The 18949-nt window shown below is 44.0% G+C and overlaps 1 protein-coding gene across 2 annotated transcripts in view; it reads right to left on the reverse strand.

Annotated features, from left to right (window-relative positions):
- FANCM (FA complementation group M) overlaps window positions 1–18949 on the reverse strand; it is a 1896264-nt gene that overhangs the window by 132290 nt on the left and 1745025 nt on the right. For both annotated transcript variants that reach the window (XM_069638749.1, XM_069638750.1), the window contains 2 exons: window positions 12282–12413; window positions 3084–3240 (listed from right to left, as the gene is read on the reverse strand). In XM_069638749.1, the coding sequence (XP_069494850.1) occupies window positions 3084–3240; window positions 12282–12413 (289 nt within the window). The remainder of the gene's footprint in view (window positions 1–3083; window positions 3241–12281; window positions 12414–18949) is intronic.

Here is an 18949-nt window from a genome sequence, read left to right on the forward strand (position 1 = left end):
TACCCTTTTTTGTGTTTTTAACCTACAGAAGGGATTGGAGGATACAAAAAACGTGTTTTCAAGTTTTAAGATGTATAAAAGTGTTAAAGTTGAAATGCTGTTGGGGCAGTAAGAACAGGCATAATGCTCGCCTCCTTGTCTTTAACAGAATCAAGACTACCGTGCGCTATCAGTCTGGGCAATCTTCATTATTCCTTTAATAAAAACTGGTGATAATTATTGTACAGATCAGAAGATCCTCCTTACCATTGGCAGGGCCAAGCATTTAAAGGGAAACCAAAATATATTTTTTATCTCCAGACAAAGCTTGTCTCCACCCTAAGGGCTGAGTGGTACAAGACTACATGAGAAGGAATCACAAAGTCCTGCCTCCCCTTTGTTGAACGTGTAAAAACATTGATAAGTATGTGGGTTCAGGTGTTTTAAAATGAGGGCAATGGGTTGTTGTGGTAGAGAGATAAAACATGTGTTAGCATGAATAGATCAAAATACCACTTGTTGTTTTAACCTGTTTACTCATCTAAAAACAATGCCCTTTCAGTGGGGGGAGTACTCTGGTGAATTTGTGGCAACATCTCTGTTGGAAGTGGACTTCAGGTCAAAAAGACCACACAAATAGTCCTTAAATCAGTGGACTAGCACTGCAAACAATGCTCCAGATAAGATTTGGAAGTGCTGGTATTTTACTCCCTGTCGTTTAAAGTTGGGAGAATAATAATTTTTTGGGGAGTAAAAACGGAAGTCCAATTCCCAATGAGAGTATTTTATAAGCGAGTAAAAATATGTTTTAACTGAAAAACAAATGATTTTGCAATATTTATTTCTTTGCACCTAGCTATTCATTTACATTAAAAGATACATGTTTACTTCTTCCAATCAGGCAGTTAAAATATCAGTTTCTTCCTGTGGTACTACGTGGATTACTGGTCCAAACATGTCCAAGGAGCCGTGAGAGTGAAAGCAGGAGCCGAAAACTGTTTTTTTTCTAATTTTTGTTGAGAGTATTTTTACTCCCTATTTTTTATTTCATGGGGGAATTTGTCAATTTTTAGGGAATAAAAGTGGCCGATACACCCTTTATCTGCAAAATATCAGAATCGAAAATAAAATTGCTAGAATATAAAACAAAACATAACAGATTGTTATCAATACTTCTGCTATCATCGACTGCTATCTAGACATTTGCACAAGGAGGATTTTATTTTTAAACATCCTTAAAAGGTATTCCTTTGCCCAGCCTCATCAGCAATAACGATAGGCCTGGTAGCCTTGTCTTATATCGACAAATAAAAAAACCATAATTGCAAGTTTATCACAGTTTCACCAAGGTGAAGACAATGTGAAATAACGTGCTGTGTGTGGCGGGAATGCACAAGGAAGGCTGCAGTTCTGCAAGCTTTGGGCTTCAAACGTGAGGATTTGGAGCTAGGGCGCTGGCAAAAGGATAGGAAGCAGTCTGACGATATTCTAGAGTAAGTTGAGGTGCTTTACTGTACAATTAGAGTTAAAGCACAGGAACTCATTCTGCAACTGAGGAGGACTGGGAAGAAGCACCCAGCAGCAAAGAGTGGTCCAGGTCAAGAATGGATGCACACTTGAGCCTGCTCCTATACACTTGCAGAGAGGAATGTGCCGTGCTGGATGGACCAACACAATTGAGGTGTTGGCAACCCTGCAATCTTTAGTTCCCCTCCTTCAGTGACAAGGTTTGGATCCACTTGGGGAGCAGGAATCTACCATTTGGCCCAAGGGGATGCCAAAATGTGAGAATGCTAGAGGGCAAACTATAGGTGTGTATAACCGAGCAACAGTATACAGGGTTACATTCTGAAACATGGCATACACGTGGATGGGGCAAGTCGTGGTGAAACCAGGAAGAGACAAAGGTAAATCTCAAACCCAGTTGGGGCTATAGATGCATTAGAAAATGCCTAATGAACAAACCTCAAATAAGATTGGTCTCCAATGTGCAACTGTAGATAGGAGTTCTGAGGAGAATGGGTCTAAACTGGGACTGAGCAGACAGGCTCACAAAGCGGATGGTTCCCTAACAGGAGGTTCTCAACAGTAACACTTTAATAGGGTCGAGATGGGACTGACAGCCTACAAAAAGGAGTCACTAGAGTCCCACACAAAAAGCATGAAAACCAAGCTGCTGGCAGGGGAGAGTGAAGGACCTGGTTTGACTCACAGCGAGATCGATCCCCGATGAGGGTAGACATCAGGAGTTCTAACAGTGTGTGTGTACTTGAAGCCATGCTTCAACTGTCGGGTTAAGTGGAGTCCCTGGAGGTTGTCTAATGGATTGCCGAGTTCAGCGTTGTTCCTATGACAACAAAGATCGGCTGCAAACAGCACAGAGAAAATGTGTAATCCTTCTCAATGTAGCAGGGAAGTTTCGAGCCGAAGGAAGCATGATGATCTTAAACAAGGATGAGATATTGGGATCAATGCTTGTTATCGAGAATGAGCAGGCTCAGCATTAAGAAATCCAGAGCCCTGTACCCTAAAAAGGAAATACATTTGAAAGGGAGCAGAATCCTCCTGACTTGTGTGAAGAAACTATGGAGGAACCAAGATGCTTGCATGAGCTTGGAAACGTAGTGGCAAAGATAGAGGCAGGATTAATGCCTTGGCCTGGGAACCCACCAAGCTCCGGATTGTACATGTAACTTGAGGCAGCTAAGAGGTTTGTGTATTTTAAGTGATAGGGTAGTAAAGCTATTGTTTGTTTCCTCGCTTCGACTCATCATGCGGCTCTCCCAGGGGGTTAGAGTACTATCATTCCACAAGGAAGGCTTTACTCGAGTTCATTTATATGAAGGGGTTGGCGTAGATTACCCAAGAGATCATGCTTCTGTGGACTGTAATGGAGAAGTACAACCTCAATGCACATTGCAAGTGAACCAATCAGGATGTATACTAATTATAATGGAATAAGAAGTGGGTTAAATATGAGGGATTATTGGGGCGTTTATCATCCATTTCAGGTGCAATTTTGTTGGGGACAAAGGTATGTTTTTCTTAAAATGTCAATAAAAAGAAATGGGAACACATCTATGGCTAGGTCTCAACTAATTTACCATTTAGAGCCTGTGAGAGCTCTGTATTGTCATTCAGAAACTCCATCAGTGAGCAGTCTTCTTCATCAGCCGAATCAAAGGTTTCATCTGATGATACATCGTCTGCCCCTTCCGAGGAAAGCTCCGCTTCCACGTCCATGAACTGCTGGGCTGCATGCTACAAAAGAAATAAAGATCATGACCAACCTCCTTTTCTAATTCACTGATAAAATTATAGTGGAAAGCATTCACACATTTGCAAAGGAACAAATGGGCCTCATGTTATTGGTTGGGGCATCTCGTGATGGCATGTACATCACAGCGCAAGCAAAATATAGCAAGCATTGGAAAAGCCAATAGGTGTTGGTTATCATATGTCAAGCGCAACTCAAATGCCCCAATAATGCCTTCACATGCCCGGTATGGTCATGCGAAGGAGCTGACGTGAAATCCCAAGTAAAGAAATAAACACCCAATAAATTGTTTTATATGACTGAGACTGATAAGCCTTCAATCTAAGGTATGGTCTTACAAGTGCTGTCATCAATGCCAAATGCAGTCCAAATAATGCCATCATAACCCTGCTACAGTCACCATGAGCACGACAAAGCCTCACATTCCAGGAGCGAACAACATATGCCAAGTGCCCAGATAATTCCATCATAAGGCCGCACTAGCCACCCTATGCAAGAGAGATTGCATAATTAAGCTTTTAATTGAATGAGCCATTTCTGTTAACTAATAAAAGACGTACTAATTAAACAGCAGAGGCTCCATGACCGCTTTAACTGAATACAGTTGTGGCATTTTGATTTTTAGAAACGGTTTTATAAACATAAATTAAACACAAAAACACTAAAAAACTCCTTGACAAAACTATAGCCCTAGTACAGGCAAGTGTTGTGGTGCAAATTAAGGTTTAATTTCTAATTTAAGGATGAATATACATGATTTATTTTCCAAGACGTCTCAATGTTTGCCTGCTTTATATTTTTGTTGTATTGAATGGTTGTTACTAAACTTCCCGCTATATGAAGAGTTCATTTTTTTTTTATAGGGAGTGCATGTCCAATTACAAACAGGAGTTTTGTTTGGCAATTGGTCAATGACTAAGATCAACCTGTATGCATATTTTTCCTGCATACAATTTCCCAAAACTGCATAAAGATTGCATTTTTGTTCTTGATAAATGCTAAACAGGAAACCTTCAGGTAATTAGGTTTAAAAATGGCACTGCTTCGTCTTTACCGCCTCTTAACTTTTCATGCTGTTTTCCATAATTTTTTTTAATCTTGAATCAGCTTGGACTACATTTTTTCAAACTGCTTTGGAGGTCTGAACCTGCTCAAACTCCTTGAAAATTAGGAGTTTCGAGGTATACCCATTAATACAGAAAATCAGAGAAATAAATACTGTTAATAAAGACAACATTATGAACTTAGCACTCTTAGTCCTTGCCCCCCCCCCCCCCCCCACTCACAAGTGCTTGGGAATGCACGCATGGCAGATAAAACCGAAAGAATTCTTCAATAGCGTGTGGTCAGTTTTTTGGTGCCTGGAACCCATAGCTCAGCATACTGAGGCCACACACAAACGTTGTGCCATCATCTTTCACCTTACAGCTTCTACATGTTTCTTCCGATGCAAGATTGTAGCCAAGCTTATGACCTGAGAGGGTGGCCAGGAGGCCATTGTGAGGAAAAGAATACAAGAACTAAAAGTACAGGAATCGCCATGAAGGTATGTTTTCCATTCTCGGTTGTCCTGCTTGCCCTCTTTCACAATTGGTTAAAAACTTTATGGAACAGACCAAAAAGTTGAATGCAGGAATGACAGTATAGGCCAGGACCAGGGCCTCCAGGAAAGAGGGTGCACAGGACCATCTAGCCAAAAGAAGCACCTTTCCTAGAGGAAGCATCCAGTGAAAAATACTTGTAGAAGCATAAGAAGTGGCCCATATTGCTGACCTCTGGATGTTTGCAATGGGAGAATGTCTTTTGAAGGCAAGCAAGCAAAAACCTTTCAACCAATCATCTTTCTGAATCAACCACGAAGAGAACACTGATTCTACTAGGGCAACAGCAATCTCTTGGATTAAGGCTCTAAGCAATTCATTCCAACGTACCACTAAATACACCTACAGGGGCATCATTCTAAATCTGAGAAATGGAACCCAGTGGATGCAATGAGTCATATGTTTCAGAAGTAGAAGGAACCATGAGTTAAATAGTGAACTGTGGTTTTGGAATGGTGAACTACCCGCGGACTGGCCAGAATTATCTCCCGAGGGGGAAATGACATTCCAAAGGATATGTCCAGAATTGCATTCAGTTGCACAAAATGGGGATTTTTTTTCTGATTCAAAGAAAATCCAAAGTCATAAGATTGTTGCACACTAGACAACAGCTGGTCCAATTTAGGCATGAAGATGGAGTTTCTACAAGCCAAACCTCCAAAGAGGGAAATAGATGCACTCCTAGCATGACCTTTGTAAACGCTTGGGGGGGGCGCTGTGCAGCACGTAGCAAAATAACTGCATCTTTAAAGGTCTCCCAAGACAAAACCGCTACATCCTGCTAAATTATCCTTTAGTTCATGGAGTTTTCAGTTACAACTTGCACTTTGGAGCCGTAAACTTCAGGAGAAGTGAAAGTCTGCCTTTGTGTGGAGCGGGTAACATGGCTTCAGCAGTTGTGCACTGCATTAAAGAATGTTAGTCAGGAGTGCCTGGGTACATCTTTCGAAAGGCATCCCATACCCTTGCCCTTACTTCATTAAAGGCTGCTCCATCATGTTCGTTATTTGCAAGAATTATCCCAGGGTACCCAGCCTTTACCCATATGTCCCTAGCCTGGTCTCCAACTATGCTGACCAGTAAACACTTAAGGTCTCCCAGTGCTAAGCCTACCCCTGCTGTTTGATTCTTGAATTCATAGATCCATTTACTGGCTCCGGCTGTAGGCTGGGAGGGGGGGAGGGGGGGAGGGGGGATTAATCAAATAATTCCTGTCCATTTAAGGCCATGGCACATACTGCGTTATCCCTACTCCTTTATGTATTTTGATTTCAACCCCTTTTTTAGTATTTTTCTGATCTTGTACTACCATCATTAAATCTGATCGATTTCTCAATCTATCTCTTCCCCCTGCCTCTTGTGGCAGACATGGGTTTCTCGCCGCCTCCTCTGCTCGATCTCTTTCTTCCCCTGCCTCTTCATTATTTCTGCCACCTTGATCTTCCCTATCATTTTCCTTTGCTGGGTCAAATTCTTGTCCCACAACCATCTATACCCTCTACCATCATCTTTTACGACACAAACATTTCTTATTGCCCCAGGGTTTAATCTAACCAAAAAATCTCCTGACTTCCAATGCCCTATTTTCTGCACCAGTATCCTTATTTCTGGTGGTACGTCTCCAGGTTCATTTAACCTGACCAAACTTTCCCGCAATGCTCTCAACTCGTCTTTCATATCTGCTTGTGAACCCCCTGGGTACACTGATGCTATGGGCATGTCAGCGCTTGTGGATGGTTATATGGAGGTGCAGGGGCAGAAACTCTTGAGTTCCCCCTCCCAACCCCCCAGTTGCTGATCCTGATGATAATGTCAACAAATTCTCTATAATCTGGAGGATTATAGACTGGATTTGTATACCCTACTGCAGGTTTAGGCGTTACCGGGTATATCCCCTTACATTGGATCTCTTTTTTAGCTTCCTGATCTTCCATATCCTCGAATAACCGCCAGAGATCTAAAATCTCTTTTCTTTTTTGTAACTTCTTTCCCTTAAATATTGCTGCTTTCTGGTGTGTTTATATTATGGGAGCTCTGCTCTGGCCAAGAGCAGGACATACCCCCTTCCGTTGCTTTCACCACCTATTGTCCATGATATTTTTCTATCCTGTCACAGTACAGTGGCAGGGCCCTATGCATGTGTCTTATTGGGGTTTCTTCCCCATACTAATATTGTGCGTCCCTTATACTAGACTTAGAACTTACTGCTATGCTGCGCACGCTGATTACACAAAAACACAGATCAACCCACTTTTTCCCCACTTTTACACACACACACACACACACACACACACACACACACACACACACACACACACACACACACACACACACACACACACACACACACACACACACACACACACACACACACACACACACACACACACACACACACACACACACACACACACACACACACACACACACACACACACACACACACACACACACACACACACACCCACCTTCCTTCATTTTTACCATAAAAAACAGCAAGAGAAAAAATACAAAAATAATTTACTAAATCCAGGCCCATTCCTTATACAGAGCCACTACTTATTTTTCCTTATATTCCTGTGGTACCACCTTCTCTGCTTTTTTCACATGCTCAGGATCCCAGTGCTTTTATCATCATAAAAGAATTCCGCGTGGCACTACTATCTCAACCTATTATGGCTGAGGATCCCTTACCCCCATGTCTTTATACGCTGAGGCTCCCATTCTTCCCAGTCTTTACATGCCGAGGCTCCCCTTTTCCATTATAAAAAGTAGAAAAACTGAAATATGTGACAATTTCAATACATAACCCACCTCCTAGCCAATCTATACCTTAACATCACCTGAAATCCTATTCAATTTATACCGTAACACATCACCAAAGGTCCTATTCAGTCTACATCACTGACCTCGTACTTCATCCATTCGCACCTCACATGCTGTCATACACACGCCCCCTTCTCGTTATCTCTTACAAGAGTCTACTTACATGTGCGTGTTCACCAGAGTTTCCTCCGTTACGGGGTCCAATACCAGCCTGTCCTCCTCTCTGGAACCATGCCCCGCTTCACAGACTAGAGAGGATTTCTATTAAAATGGCTCCTGCTAAAACCGCTCAGGAAACATGCGTTTTTTTATTTGGGGGACCGGTCGCTGTAGGTGGCTATTTTTTCTGGATAAGTGGCCTGGAGCCTTTCCGCAAAGTACGGGGGAAACTGGGATCATGTCGGGATAGTCACCACTTGTAAGGATGCCCCTAATTACGCTCACACCAGAATCAATATACCCCTATAGGGAAATAAGGCTAAAAGGCGATCTTGTAAGGATAACAAGTTTAATCTTCACAAATGAGGATGGTAGCAAAGGACTCTGCTGCCTGAACGGTCTTCTCCTGTCCCTCTCCCCGTTCCTTCCTGCCAAAGTGGTTTCAGGCAGGGGTTTATATATGCCTGCCTTGCTGTGGTGGTGTCACTGGAGCTGGATCATGGCTTCATCCCAATCAGTCCTTTTTCCATAATAGGGATGCTCCAAAGCCGCCTTTCTTCATTGTCAGCAGTTTTGTCAGAGCATGCTATTCTACATTTTGCTAACTACGCAAAAACACAATGCAGCTCTGCAGACGTTTACAAACCTTGAGGTCTATCCCAAGGAAAAAGTAAACATTTTTATGTACTGCAATTTTCATTAATTTTATCCATATTTCACTCCCCCTGCTAACAGTATCTGTGTCCTGTAGTTTACTCCACACTTAATACTTATAATTTATCCCATTCTGCATTTTGCTGCACAAAAACAGGAGTCCTATTTTTAACCCGCATGGACTCTTGATGGACAGTGGACACCTGGTGAGTCAGTTCGTTCTGGCCATAGTGACGGACACCGCACACTAAGCCTGCTGTCTATTTTGAATCCCACAGGCCACATTCCTTCTGGGAAGGAGTGGAAGTTTGACTCCCCTACAGTACTAGTTAGGCTTTTAAAATGCCTGGGATCGGACATTACATATCTATCCAACTAATAGTTAATTGCACCTTATATTTAGACAATAACTACCTTCTTCAGTGCTTGCTTATGTCTATGCATGGGATTTTGTTTGCATAAGAGAGCCTTCCCAGTGCCCCTCCTTCCCCTAGTCCATTATAGTGCCTTAAAGAGGTCCTGCCTAACTTGGAGGTTTGGGAGGAGCCTGGTTCCTTCCGAATAAGAACTTGCAGTCCTGTATAACGTGATGCAGGTGAAGACAGTAGAGAAAGTCATTGTGTTGGTCTTCGATGTAGACATTCTTCAGGCCACATAGGGCACAAGCCCTGAACAGGCTTTTCCTTGTGGACTCGTCCATGAGGTAGTCCCAAACAGACAACAAAGTTTACCGGTGGCGGGCACGGCCTACGAGCTCTGCAGTGTAGCTGTCTGTTGATGAGTCATCGAAAAAGTCATTTATTTCATCGAAATTGCTATTGAAGCCTATTTTTAAAGAAGATTATATGTAGAGAGAAAAATTGAGGACTTCCAACATGAACGTGCTAAAAAATCTGAAGATGGCAGACATGGGAGGAGTTCCTTGCCTGTGGACAGTATGACCCAAAATGACTGTACTAGAGCACAAAAGTAACTGAAAGTTTCAGTTTAAGTTTGAAATGCTCTATGTTACTGAGGATTTCCAGCCAACGACAGGGAATATACACAGCATGCGACTCTATGAAAGATCCAATGCTGGAGAAGGGCAGTTATAGTAAAAAAAAGTATCTGATTGAAGACAATGGGCCGCCCCAGTCAAGACTGTCAAAAAAGGCTCAGGGTGAACAGTGTGTGTTGGAGCAGCAGTTGAGAGTGGGGCTTATGGAGGACACATTTTCTGTTTAAGACTGGTGCATTTTAGGAAATTAGTCAGCTTGTTTGTTCCTTTATAGCAAAAACTGAACTGAATCACACCCTACATTCGTTTGAAAGGTGGAGGAAAATATAGCAATATCAGGTCGTTATTTGTCCAGGATCACATAATTTGGTCAAGTGGAGAAGCCAGGATCTGAGCACAGCTTTCTTGATTTCAGTCTTCAATTTGCCAGGAGACCACATCTATCCCATCCTTAGTATTATACATGCATACTATTTCCGCATTTGTTTCAATTCAGGAGCAGAACCAGCTGTTATTCATGAAGCAGATTTCCAAAGCCACATTCTAATTCGTCTAAAAATATCTATGTATCAAAACTGTGCTGGGTACGATGTATTCTCTTATTCGGTATATTCTATTTTGTAGCGCTGTGAAAACAGCAGATCTTAATATTGTTCAGCACGATGCAATTCTATTCAACAGGGAAAGGATGAAATGCTGAATCAGCCCTGCTCGTTTTCAGACCTGTGATAGGCTGCCGGATAAACAGTTACTAGTGGCAGACACCAAACTCAATGAGCTATCTATACCACTTTCTGCAAAGGGGATAATTTCTGAAATGTACAAATGAACATAAAAATAAGTGCTTTGTATAACATACAGTAAAGTGTAACACATAAGACAGCCACAAACTGAAACAGATTTCTAGCACACAAAAAAGCGCGCGCGCGCACGCACACACACACACACACACACACACACACACACACACACCGCCTAATTTTAAAATGGGTCAGAGTGGTAAATCAGGACGTAAAGGCAAGACGTAATGCTTGTACGCCTCGATTTACCCCTCTGCCACACTTTGCAGCTGTGTCAAGGCGGAAGAGGGGCACAGGGCTGAGGAAAGATCTTTGCTGTGAATTCCTTCTCCATCTTGTCAGTGTGTTTCGTTTCACACCTGCATGCAGACGTGAAACGAATGGATTCCCTGGGAATCCGTAGTAATCCATTGAAAAATGCTACCTGCAAAGCGTAATTCACTGGGGGCATTTATTTGTTTACAAAACAGAGGAAAACTAAACAGTAAATGGGAATGCGCCACGTTTTACTCTTCAGTTCTGCACTCATCTTGTGAACTTTTAAAATTGCATGCAGGGGACTCCGCAGCATGCAAACGCTAATGTTGGTGATCCACTGTGCGCAATTTCAATTTTTTTTAAAATGACCCTGTAATAATTCTGAATATGCCTTGGCAAGTGCTATTGTGGAACATGCTTAGTGTCCTTACGCCACTGGAAAAATCTTGCATTACTGTGAGAATTGCTGGCGGTGTTGGTGACTCTCGCTGTCTAAGCAGCTGTACTTTTGTAAAAGTAAACGGGATAGCACACATCTAGAGTGTCAAATCAAATTGTTTTTTCACCGAGCCATGAATCCCCTTTTGACATCTTAGTGTGCGGGCTACCTGGCCAGTGGTAGCAGAGGTACCAAGGAGACTGCCAGGCGTAGCAATTGCTGCCCCTTGCTACTATTAATAGAAGTAATTGAAAATGCGGCGAGATTGTTGGAGAACTGAAGATAGTGACGGTCTAGGATATGACATGTTAGCTCAACGTCAGAGTTTAAATTTACAGCAATTTATTTAAAACAATGTTTTGCCTTGGTCTGCTAAAGCAGTAGTTTTCTTAAGTTGAGAAAAGGTGACAGTAGGAAAAATGATGCACCAAGTTGTTGAAAACTGTTTACTTGTTAGGTGAGGAGTGCACTCTAGTTCTCAACTGAATATATTTTGCAACTGTGTGGTATTCTCCTTCAAGAGCTTTTGAGCCTCTCACTCATTCGAGAAGGCATTTTCAGGTAAAGACAGTCTCTATTACTCCCATGTGTGCTGGGAATTCTGGTCGTCATAGCTGCAGTGTCGTTGGGAACCAACCCACTTCCATTGCAGCTAGTAGAATGGTGGGGTGAAAGGGGCAGTAGCCACCAGTGTAGCATTCCAACGTGGAGTGGAGTAGCCCTCATGGGAGTGGGTACAGACCAATGACACCTGGGACTACCTTATTGAAGAGCGAAAGAGGCTCGGAAGCACTTGAAGGAGAAGCCCACACAGTAGCAAGTTATGCACAGTTGGGAACTGGACTGCGCCACCATCCACCAAGCTAACCCTTCACTGGAGGTACGACTCCTGAGGGGCAACACTGGGGCTACCACACCTGACACCAGTATGCCACATTGCAGGGTATTCCCACCCCTCGCCTAATAGAAGAGTTGGTTCTCAACAACACTGCAACTACACGAATTCCCAGAACTTATGGGAGTGGCATAGAGCACCAACAAGTGAAACCCTGTCCCAGAAGAGAGGGGAAAGAGATGTGTGCAGTGCCCTGCCACACAGGTGCAAAGTATCCTCTTTTGGCAACTTGAGTGCGCCCCTCACCCTCCATGCAACCTTGTTCCAAACAATCATAAAACACCTTGCAAACAATATTTTAAAACATGTATATTTTGGTTGGCAAGATTCTAAAAACAATGATGGCGGTTTCCCGCCAAAAGCAATAGAATATAAAGTAATTATGGTTAGATTTACCTTTTGTTTCAAAAGATGACTGCTTTTCTTTGTTTTTATATCTGTTGGATGTTTTGTAGATTTCACATTTTGGTTTTCAACACCATTGCTAGCGATGCTTTTAAAATCCGGTTCATCATCACATAATTCTAACTGGAAGGCATCAGAATACAAATAAACACAATTAAAAATGCCAAAATGATGCCAAGTGTACAACATCCTCACTGGAAATCTCATACCATTGACAAACACTAATAGCATAAAGCACAGTCAAATTAACACACTAACATGTATGACACGTAAAATTGTATGCATACTTTATGCTTTAGAAATCTAAATCCGACATATACTTTTGTTATGGAAAAAGGTATTTTGCTATATGCCACAGGAACCTCATAACTATATACTTCCTGGCAGAGATGAAGCACATACACTGCTGCATCTAAATACTCCAAGAAGTACTTTTCCTAAAATGTCTCTTAACTAAAGTTGTTTTCACCGAATTTCAAATGTCTTGTTAAGCTATATCTCATGAAGGACCCGTGAGTCATGGCCTCGTGAGTCATGGCCTTTCGGCTATGGCTATTGTCCACTTTGCAACAATTAGGATTAAAGACTGTGGCATTCGGCAGTGGCCCATCTCCACCTCACTAATAAATGATGAGGTTGGCCCTTCAGTCGATGCTCACATTGCAGAAAGTAGGCATAGTCTGATATCACCAGCCACAGTACATAGCCAAGTCCCACTGGCCAAAGCAACAATTACACTAAAAGACACCCAGGACCTCCTTTCCCCCGCTTCTTTCATTCCCGCATTATTTTCCCCCAGAAACCTTACTGTGATCACTGTGGCATGGCTGCATTGTTGAAGGAATCATTCCAACGGACGCCAAGCACTTTCCAATTGTCGAAGTAATACTCAAAGGCTTGTCTACCATATCTCTACATGCAAACCACTCATGCTATTTAGGTCCCTTACCTTACCTCTCACTGTGAAATTACATCCTTGCCCATCTCCAACTTGACACACATTTGTTCCACCATGTCTTGTGATATTTCTGTGGGATTCACATGCGATTCCAGCAATAAGACAAACAATCTGACTCGGATCTGGCTCTTCAGGCCCCTCCTAAAGTGTGCAGCTAACAGTTTGGCCCTCTGTCACCCTTCCACCCTCTACCCTGATGTGAAACCACCCCTTTCCCTCCACCAAACATCATTTTTAACACTTATCTTTTTCCCATTCCTTAAGGATAAATTTAGGAATCACTCCCATCAAGCAAGAAAAAAAAAGCGGTGACTTTTCATTTCTGAAAAGTATCATAGTTGCAATACACCTTGGGCGAGATCTAACTTTTTGGGAACATGGGTACTCCGCCATCAACATTTTTAAAAACATAGGGATGAATTTACACCAAACCAAAAAAAGGAATATCTGCGACGCTTTGCACTGAACTTGTTTCTTATTTGGCATAACACTTTCCAGTGGCTTTCATGATGGGGTTGTTCAAAAGGAACCACATTCGTTTCTATGGGAAAAGGAATAAAGATCCTTTAACATATGTAACAAATTTCTGACAAAATGTCCAGTTGGGAGCAACCCATGCCAGACATTCCTGTTTGGAAATGTTCTTTCAGTTCCTACCTGCGAGTCAAAAGCTATTAGCAATAGAATTTTTGGACAGACCAATGCAAATTGGTTTTATCTTAATTATAGGGCAGCACACAGACGCATATATGTCACGATATTATAGGGTGGTGTCTGCCACCCATATATATATATATATATATATATATATATATATATATATATATATATATATATATATATATATATATATATATATATTGCATATATATATATATGGGATACATTACTCACCGTAATCGTATTTCTGATGCTTGTATCTGCTTAGATTCACATGCTGTGCATAGGCCGACATCTAGTGGAAGCTGCGGAGTATTACAGTTTGTTTTTCGAAAGTCGAAAATGGGCGTCGACACAGGCGTGCCAGTAATACTATCCCTAGTGTGACGTCCACTGTACCCAAGATCCCTCACGCGTGTAGGATCCTCAGATTGTATTTTTTCTGACATGAGGAAGCATGAGGAGTAGCGTGAGTACAGATAATCCAAGCAGATAGACAGAAAGGTAAGACTACAAGCAACCATGCGCCTTCTCTCGGAGGGGAGGAAGGGTGGGTCGCATGTGAATCTAAGCAGACACAAGCATCAGAAATACGATTACGGTGAGTAATGTATCCCTTCTGAGGCTTGTGGAATCTGCTTAGATCACATGCTGTGCATAGATTAGCGAGCAGTACCAGAAGAAGGAGGTGGGATGTGAGAAGGGTCATGAGCAAACAGGTGTCTTAGAACCGCTTGTCCCACTTGTGTATCTGTCTTGGAATGAGTGTCAATGCAGTAATGCTGAGTAAAAGTGTGAATAGAGCTCCAAGTAGCCGCTTTGCAAATGGTGTCGAGGGGAACATTTGCAATGAAAGCCAGAGTGGCACCAATGCCTCTAGTAGAGTGGGCCCTTGGCGTAAAAGGCAGAGTCTTTTCAGAAAGAGAGTAACACAGCTGTATACAGTTGATAATCCACTTCGAGATAGCGCCCTTAGAGACGCGATCCCCCTCTCTGCCTGTAGCTACGGAGACAAACAGTTGATCTGTTTTCCTTAGCGGTCTGGTTTTATTTATATAGTATAGGACCGCCCTACGCACATCTAGGGTGTGTAGTTTCACCTCAGCCGAGCTTTGCGGGTTCTGGAAGAAAGCCGGAAGCTCGATGGACTGGTTTACATGGAACTTGGATATGAATTTAGGTGAGAACCTAGGGTGTGTGCGTAAAACCAGTTTGTCCTTGTGGATAGTAAAGAAAGGATCCTGCACTGACAGAGCCTGAATTTCACTGACCCTTCTTATGGAGGTAATGGCTACTAAGAAGGCCGTTTTATAAGTCAGGTGTTTGAGACTACTTTTATGCATGGGTTCGAATGGGGGTCCCATGAGCTTAGCTAGCACCACGTTGAGGTCCCATCCTGGCGGTGGGTTCGAAATAGGAGGGTGAAGTCTCTTTACTCCTTCCATGAAGGCTTTAAACACTGGTACTTTCCACCACGAGACCTTGTTATGGGATGTGGTGTAAGCCGAGAGGGCTGCCAGGTGTACTTTCAGCGAGTTAAAAACCAACCCTGCATCCAGCAGGTGGAGCATGTATGTCACAACGTTGGAAGGAGTGCAATCAACCGGGTTGATTTGTTTATTCTGGCACCAGATAACGAATCTTTTCCACTTATCAAAGTAACAGTGCCTTGTATTTGGTTTCCTGGACTCCTTTAGAATGTCCATACACCTCTGTGGTAATTTGAGATGTCCAAACTCTATGACTTCAGGAGCCATGCTGCTAGGTTCATAGAGTTGGGTTCCTGATGCACTGTTTGACCCTGTTGCTGGGACAGTAGGTTGTACCAGGCTGGGAGTCTGATGGGTTCGCACACCGCCATCCTGCGTAGGTGTGGAAACCATGGTTGTCTCGCCCACATGGGAGCAACTAGGATGAGCGTCATCGATTCCTTGTTCATCTTGTACACCACCTTCCTGATGAGAGGAGTTGGTGGAAAAGCGTACGCAAACATCCCTGACCAGTTCATCCACAGGGCATTCCCTTGGGAGTCCGGCTGGGGGAACCTGGATGCAAATCCTGGGCATTGTTTGTTTTCGCTTGTGGCGAATAGGTCTATAGTGGGGAAACCCCACTGAGAGAAGAGATCTTCTACTACGTCTCTGTGAAGGACCCATTCGTGTTCTTCTGGGAGGGAGTCTCTGCTTAGAGCATCCGCTATGGAATTGAGCTCCCCTGGAACATGTTGCGATGACAGGAAGATGTTCCGTCTGAGTGCCCATATCCATATTTTCTGGGCAAGCTTGGACAGATTTGGCGAACGAGTCCCCCCTTGCTTGTTCAGATAGAACATGGCTGTCGTGCTGTCCGTCCTGATCTGCACCGACAAGTTCAGTAGATGGGGCTCGAACGCCCTTAGCGCTCGGAATACTGCCAGAAGCTCTAGCAGATTGATGTGGTTCTTGGCCACTGAGTGAGACCAGAGACCCTGAGCTGTGTGGTGGAGATGGTGAGCTCCCCACCCAGTCAGGCATGCATCTGTAGTCACCACGGCTTGTACTTCGGGATCGTAAAAGTGTTTCCCCTTTGCGAGATTCTCTCTTGTCCACCAGTGTAGGCTCTCTACGAGTGTTGGCGAAACGACCACTAGATCGTCCCAATGACCACTTGCCTGAGACCACTGTTTCGCCAACCATTCCTGCATGGGACGCATGCGCAGACGCGCGTGGGGGACCAGGTAAATGCATGACGCCATCATGCCCAGTAACCGCATAGCTTTGCGTACTGTTATCTGTTGACCTGACTGATAATGCGGAATTTGCAGAAGTATATTCCGAATTCTCTCTTCCGAAGGGAAGGTCAATCCTTTCTGAGTATCTAGGATAGCTCCTAGAAACTGTTTTGAGGTGCTTGGCACCAGACTTGACTTTTTCTCGTTGATGGAGAAGCCTAATTCGTGGAGGAGGTCGATAGTCCTCTGAATGTTTGACCTGCAAATTTCTGGGGTTTCCCCCGTTATGAGCCAGTCGTCCAGATAAGGGTACACCGGGATTGCTTCCCTGCGTAGGTGTGCAGCCACCACCGCCAGTACCTTGGTGAATACCCTTGGTGCTGAAGCTATCCCGAAGGGCAGTACCTTGAATTGGTAGTGGCGACTGTCCACCTTGAAGCGCAAGTACTTTCTGTGCGCTGGGAGCATGGAAATATGAAAATAAGCATCTTTCATATCCAAGGTTGCCATGTAATCCCCCTTTTTTAGGAGGGGGATTACCTCTTGTAGCGTGGTCATACGGAATTTTTGGGGCTTGACATACTTGTTGGCAGGCCGTAAGTCCAATACTGGGCGCATTGTCAAATCTTTCTTTGGCACAAGGAAGTAAGTTGAATAGATACCCTTGTTTACCTGGTGTCCTGGGACGAGTTCTATCGCGTCCTTTTCTAGCAGAATGGCGATCTCCTCGAGAAGGATCCTTTGATGCTCTAAGGAGTGCACTCTTTGTCGTGGAGGATGATTCCGGGGACGCTGCAGTAGTTCTATACAATATCCTGCGGATACTGTTGACAGCACCCATCTGTCTGAGGTGATCCCTTCCCAAGCCTGGGTGAAGGTGGAAATGCGTCCCCCTACTGGGGTTGCGTGGCAAGGGACCCTGAACTGAGCGTCACTGTTTTGGTGGAGGCGTGCCACCTCCCTTGTTGGGGCTGCCTCTGCCTCTTCCACGACCTCTCTTGTTACCCCTGCCGTAACTCTGGGTAGACTGCTGGTTGTTATTCCATTGTGTACCTTGTCCCTGGGCATAGTTGCCTCTTTGTGAATTTTGGCCGCGTGGGCGACGAAAATTATTGTTCCCCCTCTGGTTAGGGGGTTTGTTGGTAAGCTGGCCAAGGGATTTGAGAGTCTCATATTCATCTTTGGCATTTTTAAGTGCGTCTTCGACCGCTTTCCCAAACAATAGGTCGGGTTCCACTGGCTTGTCTATTAAAGAAGCCTGGGTTTCTGTCTTGAATCCCGACTGCCGTAACCACGCATGTCTCTTGATAACAGTACCTTCTGCTATCAATCTCCCTGCGTTGTCAGCGGCGTCGAAAGTTGCTTTTAAAATGCAACCAGACACGGCTCTCCCCTCTGCCGAGATCCGAGCCAGCTGGCCCTTTAACGGTTCTGGAGCAGAGGCAATGAGCGCCGCGACTTCTTCCCATTGATGGCAATTGTAACTAGCCAACAGGGTGGTGGAATTCGCAATCCTTGCTTGGTAGGCGGACGTTGAGGCTACCTTTCTGCCAAACCCGTAAAGTTTTTTGCTCTCCTTGTCGGGAGGAGCTTCTGATGAAGATAAGGGCGTGCCAGCCCTTTTTCTAGTGTTGGTCACCACTAGGGAATCTGGTTTAAGATGTCCCCTTATATACAGAGGGTCAGACTGGGCTGCCCGGAAAATCTTTTCAATTCTGGGGTTGACAGCTCTGGTGGGATTAGGATTCACCAGGGAAGGATCTATTCTTCGTTGGATGGATTTGAGGATAGGGATGGTCTGAGCGACCGGTCTTCTCTCTCCTACAAACTCCTCCGCGAAGTCCCTTTCCTCCTGTACACCGTGGGTGTCGATGTGGAAGTGTTCCGCTGCTCGAGCGAGAACCTCGTTGAGGAGGGGCTGGTTATCAACTGGAGAGTCAGTAACTGGGGCTTCGCTTTGTACTGGGGAATCTACTCTGTAAATTTCCTGCTCATCTTCTCCCTCCTCCAGGTCCTCATCCTCTGCATAGTAATCTGTCCCGGTTTGTTCTTCCATAATTTCAAACTCCTGGTCCTCTTCAGGGAAAACTTGTCCCTGGTAACTGGGGAGTGGAGTAGAATATGGAGTGGAGTAAGGCTGAACCTCGAAGGGTTCAGGTCTTTCGACCCGGGGCTTTTTACTTAGCGGGATAGGATCGGAGGAGCCTGAGGGTGTGGCCCCTTGAGGGTTATATGAAAGAAAGTGTTCTGGGTTCTTATCATAAAAATCGGCCAAGGAAGACATCCTAGACATAATCCTGTCTATGTCTTCACTGGACCATTCCCTGGAAC

Source organism: Ambystoma mexicanum, chromosome 14 (genome assembly GCF_040938575.1).
Source record: "Ambystoma mexicanum isolate Mex_15411 chromosome 14, UKY_AmexF1_1, whole genome shotgun sequence".
In the NCBI taxonomy this organism is placed as follows: domain Eukaryota; kingdom Metazoa; phylum Chordata; class Amphibia; order Caudata; family Ambystomatidae; genus Ambystoma; species Ambystoma mexicanum.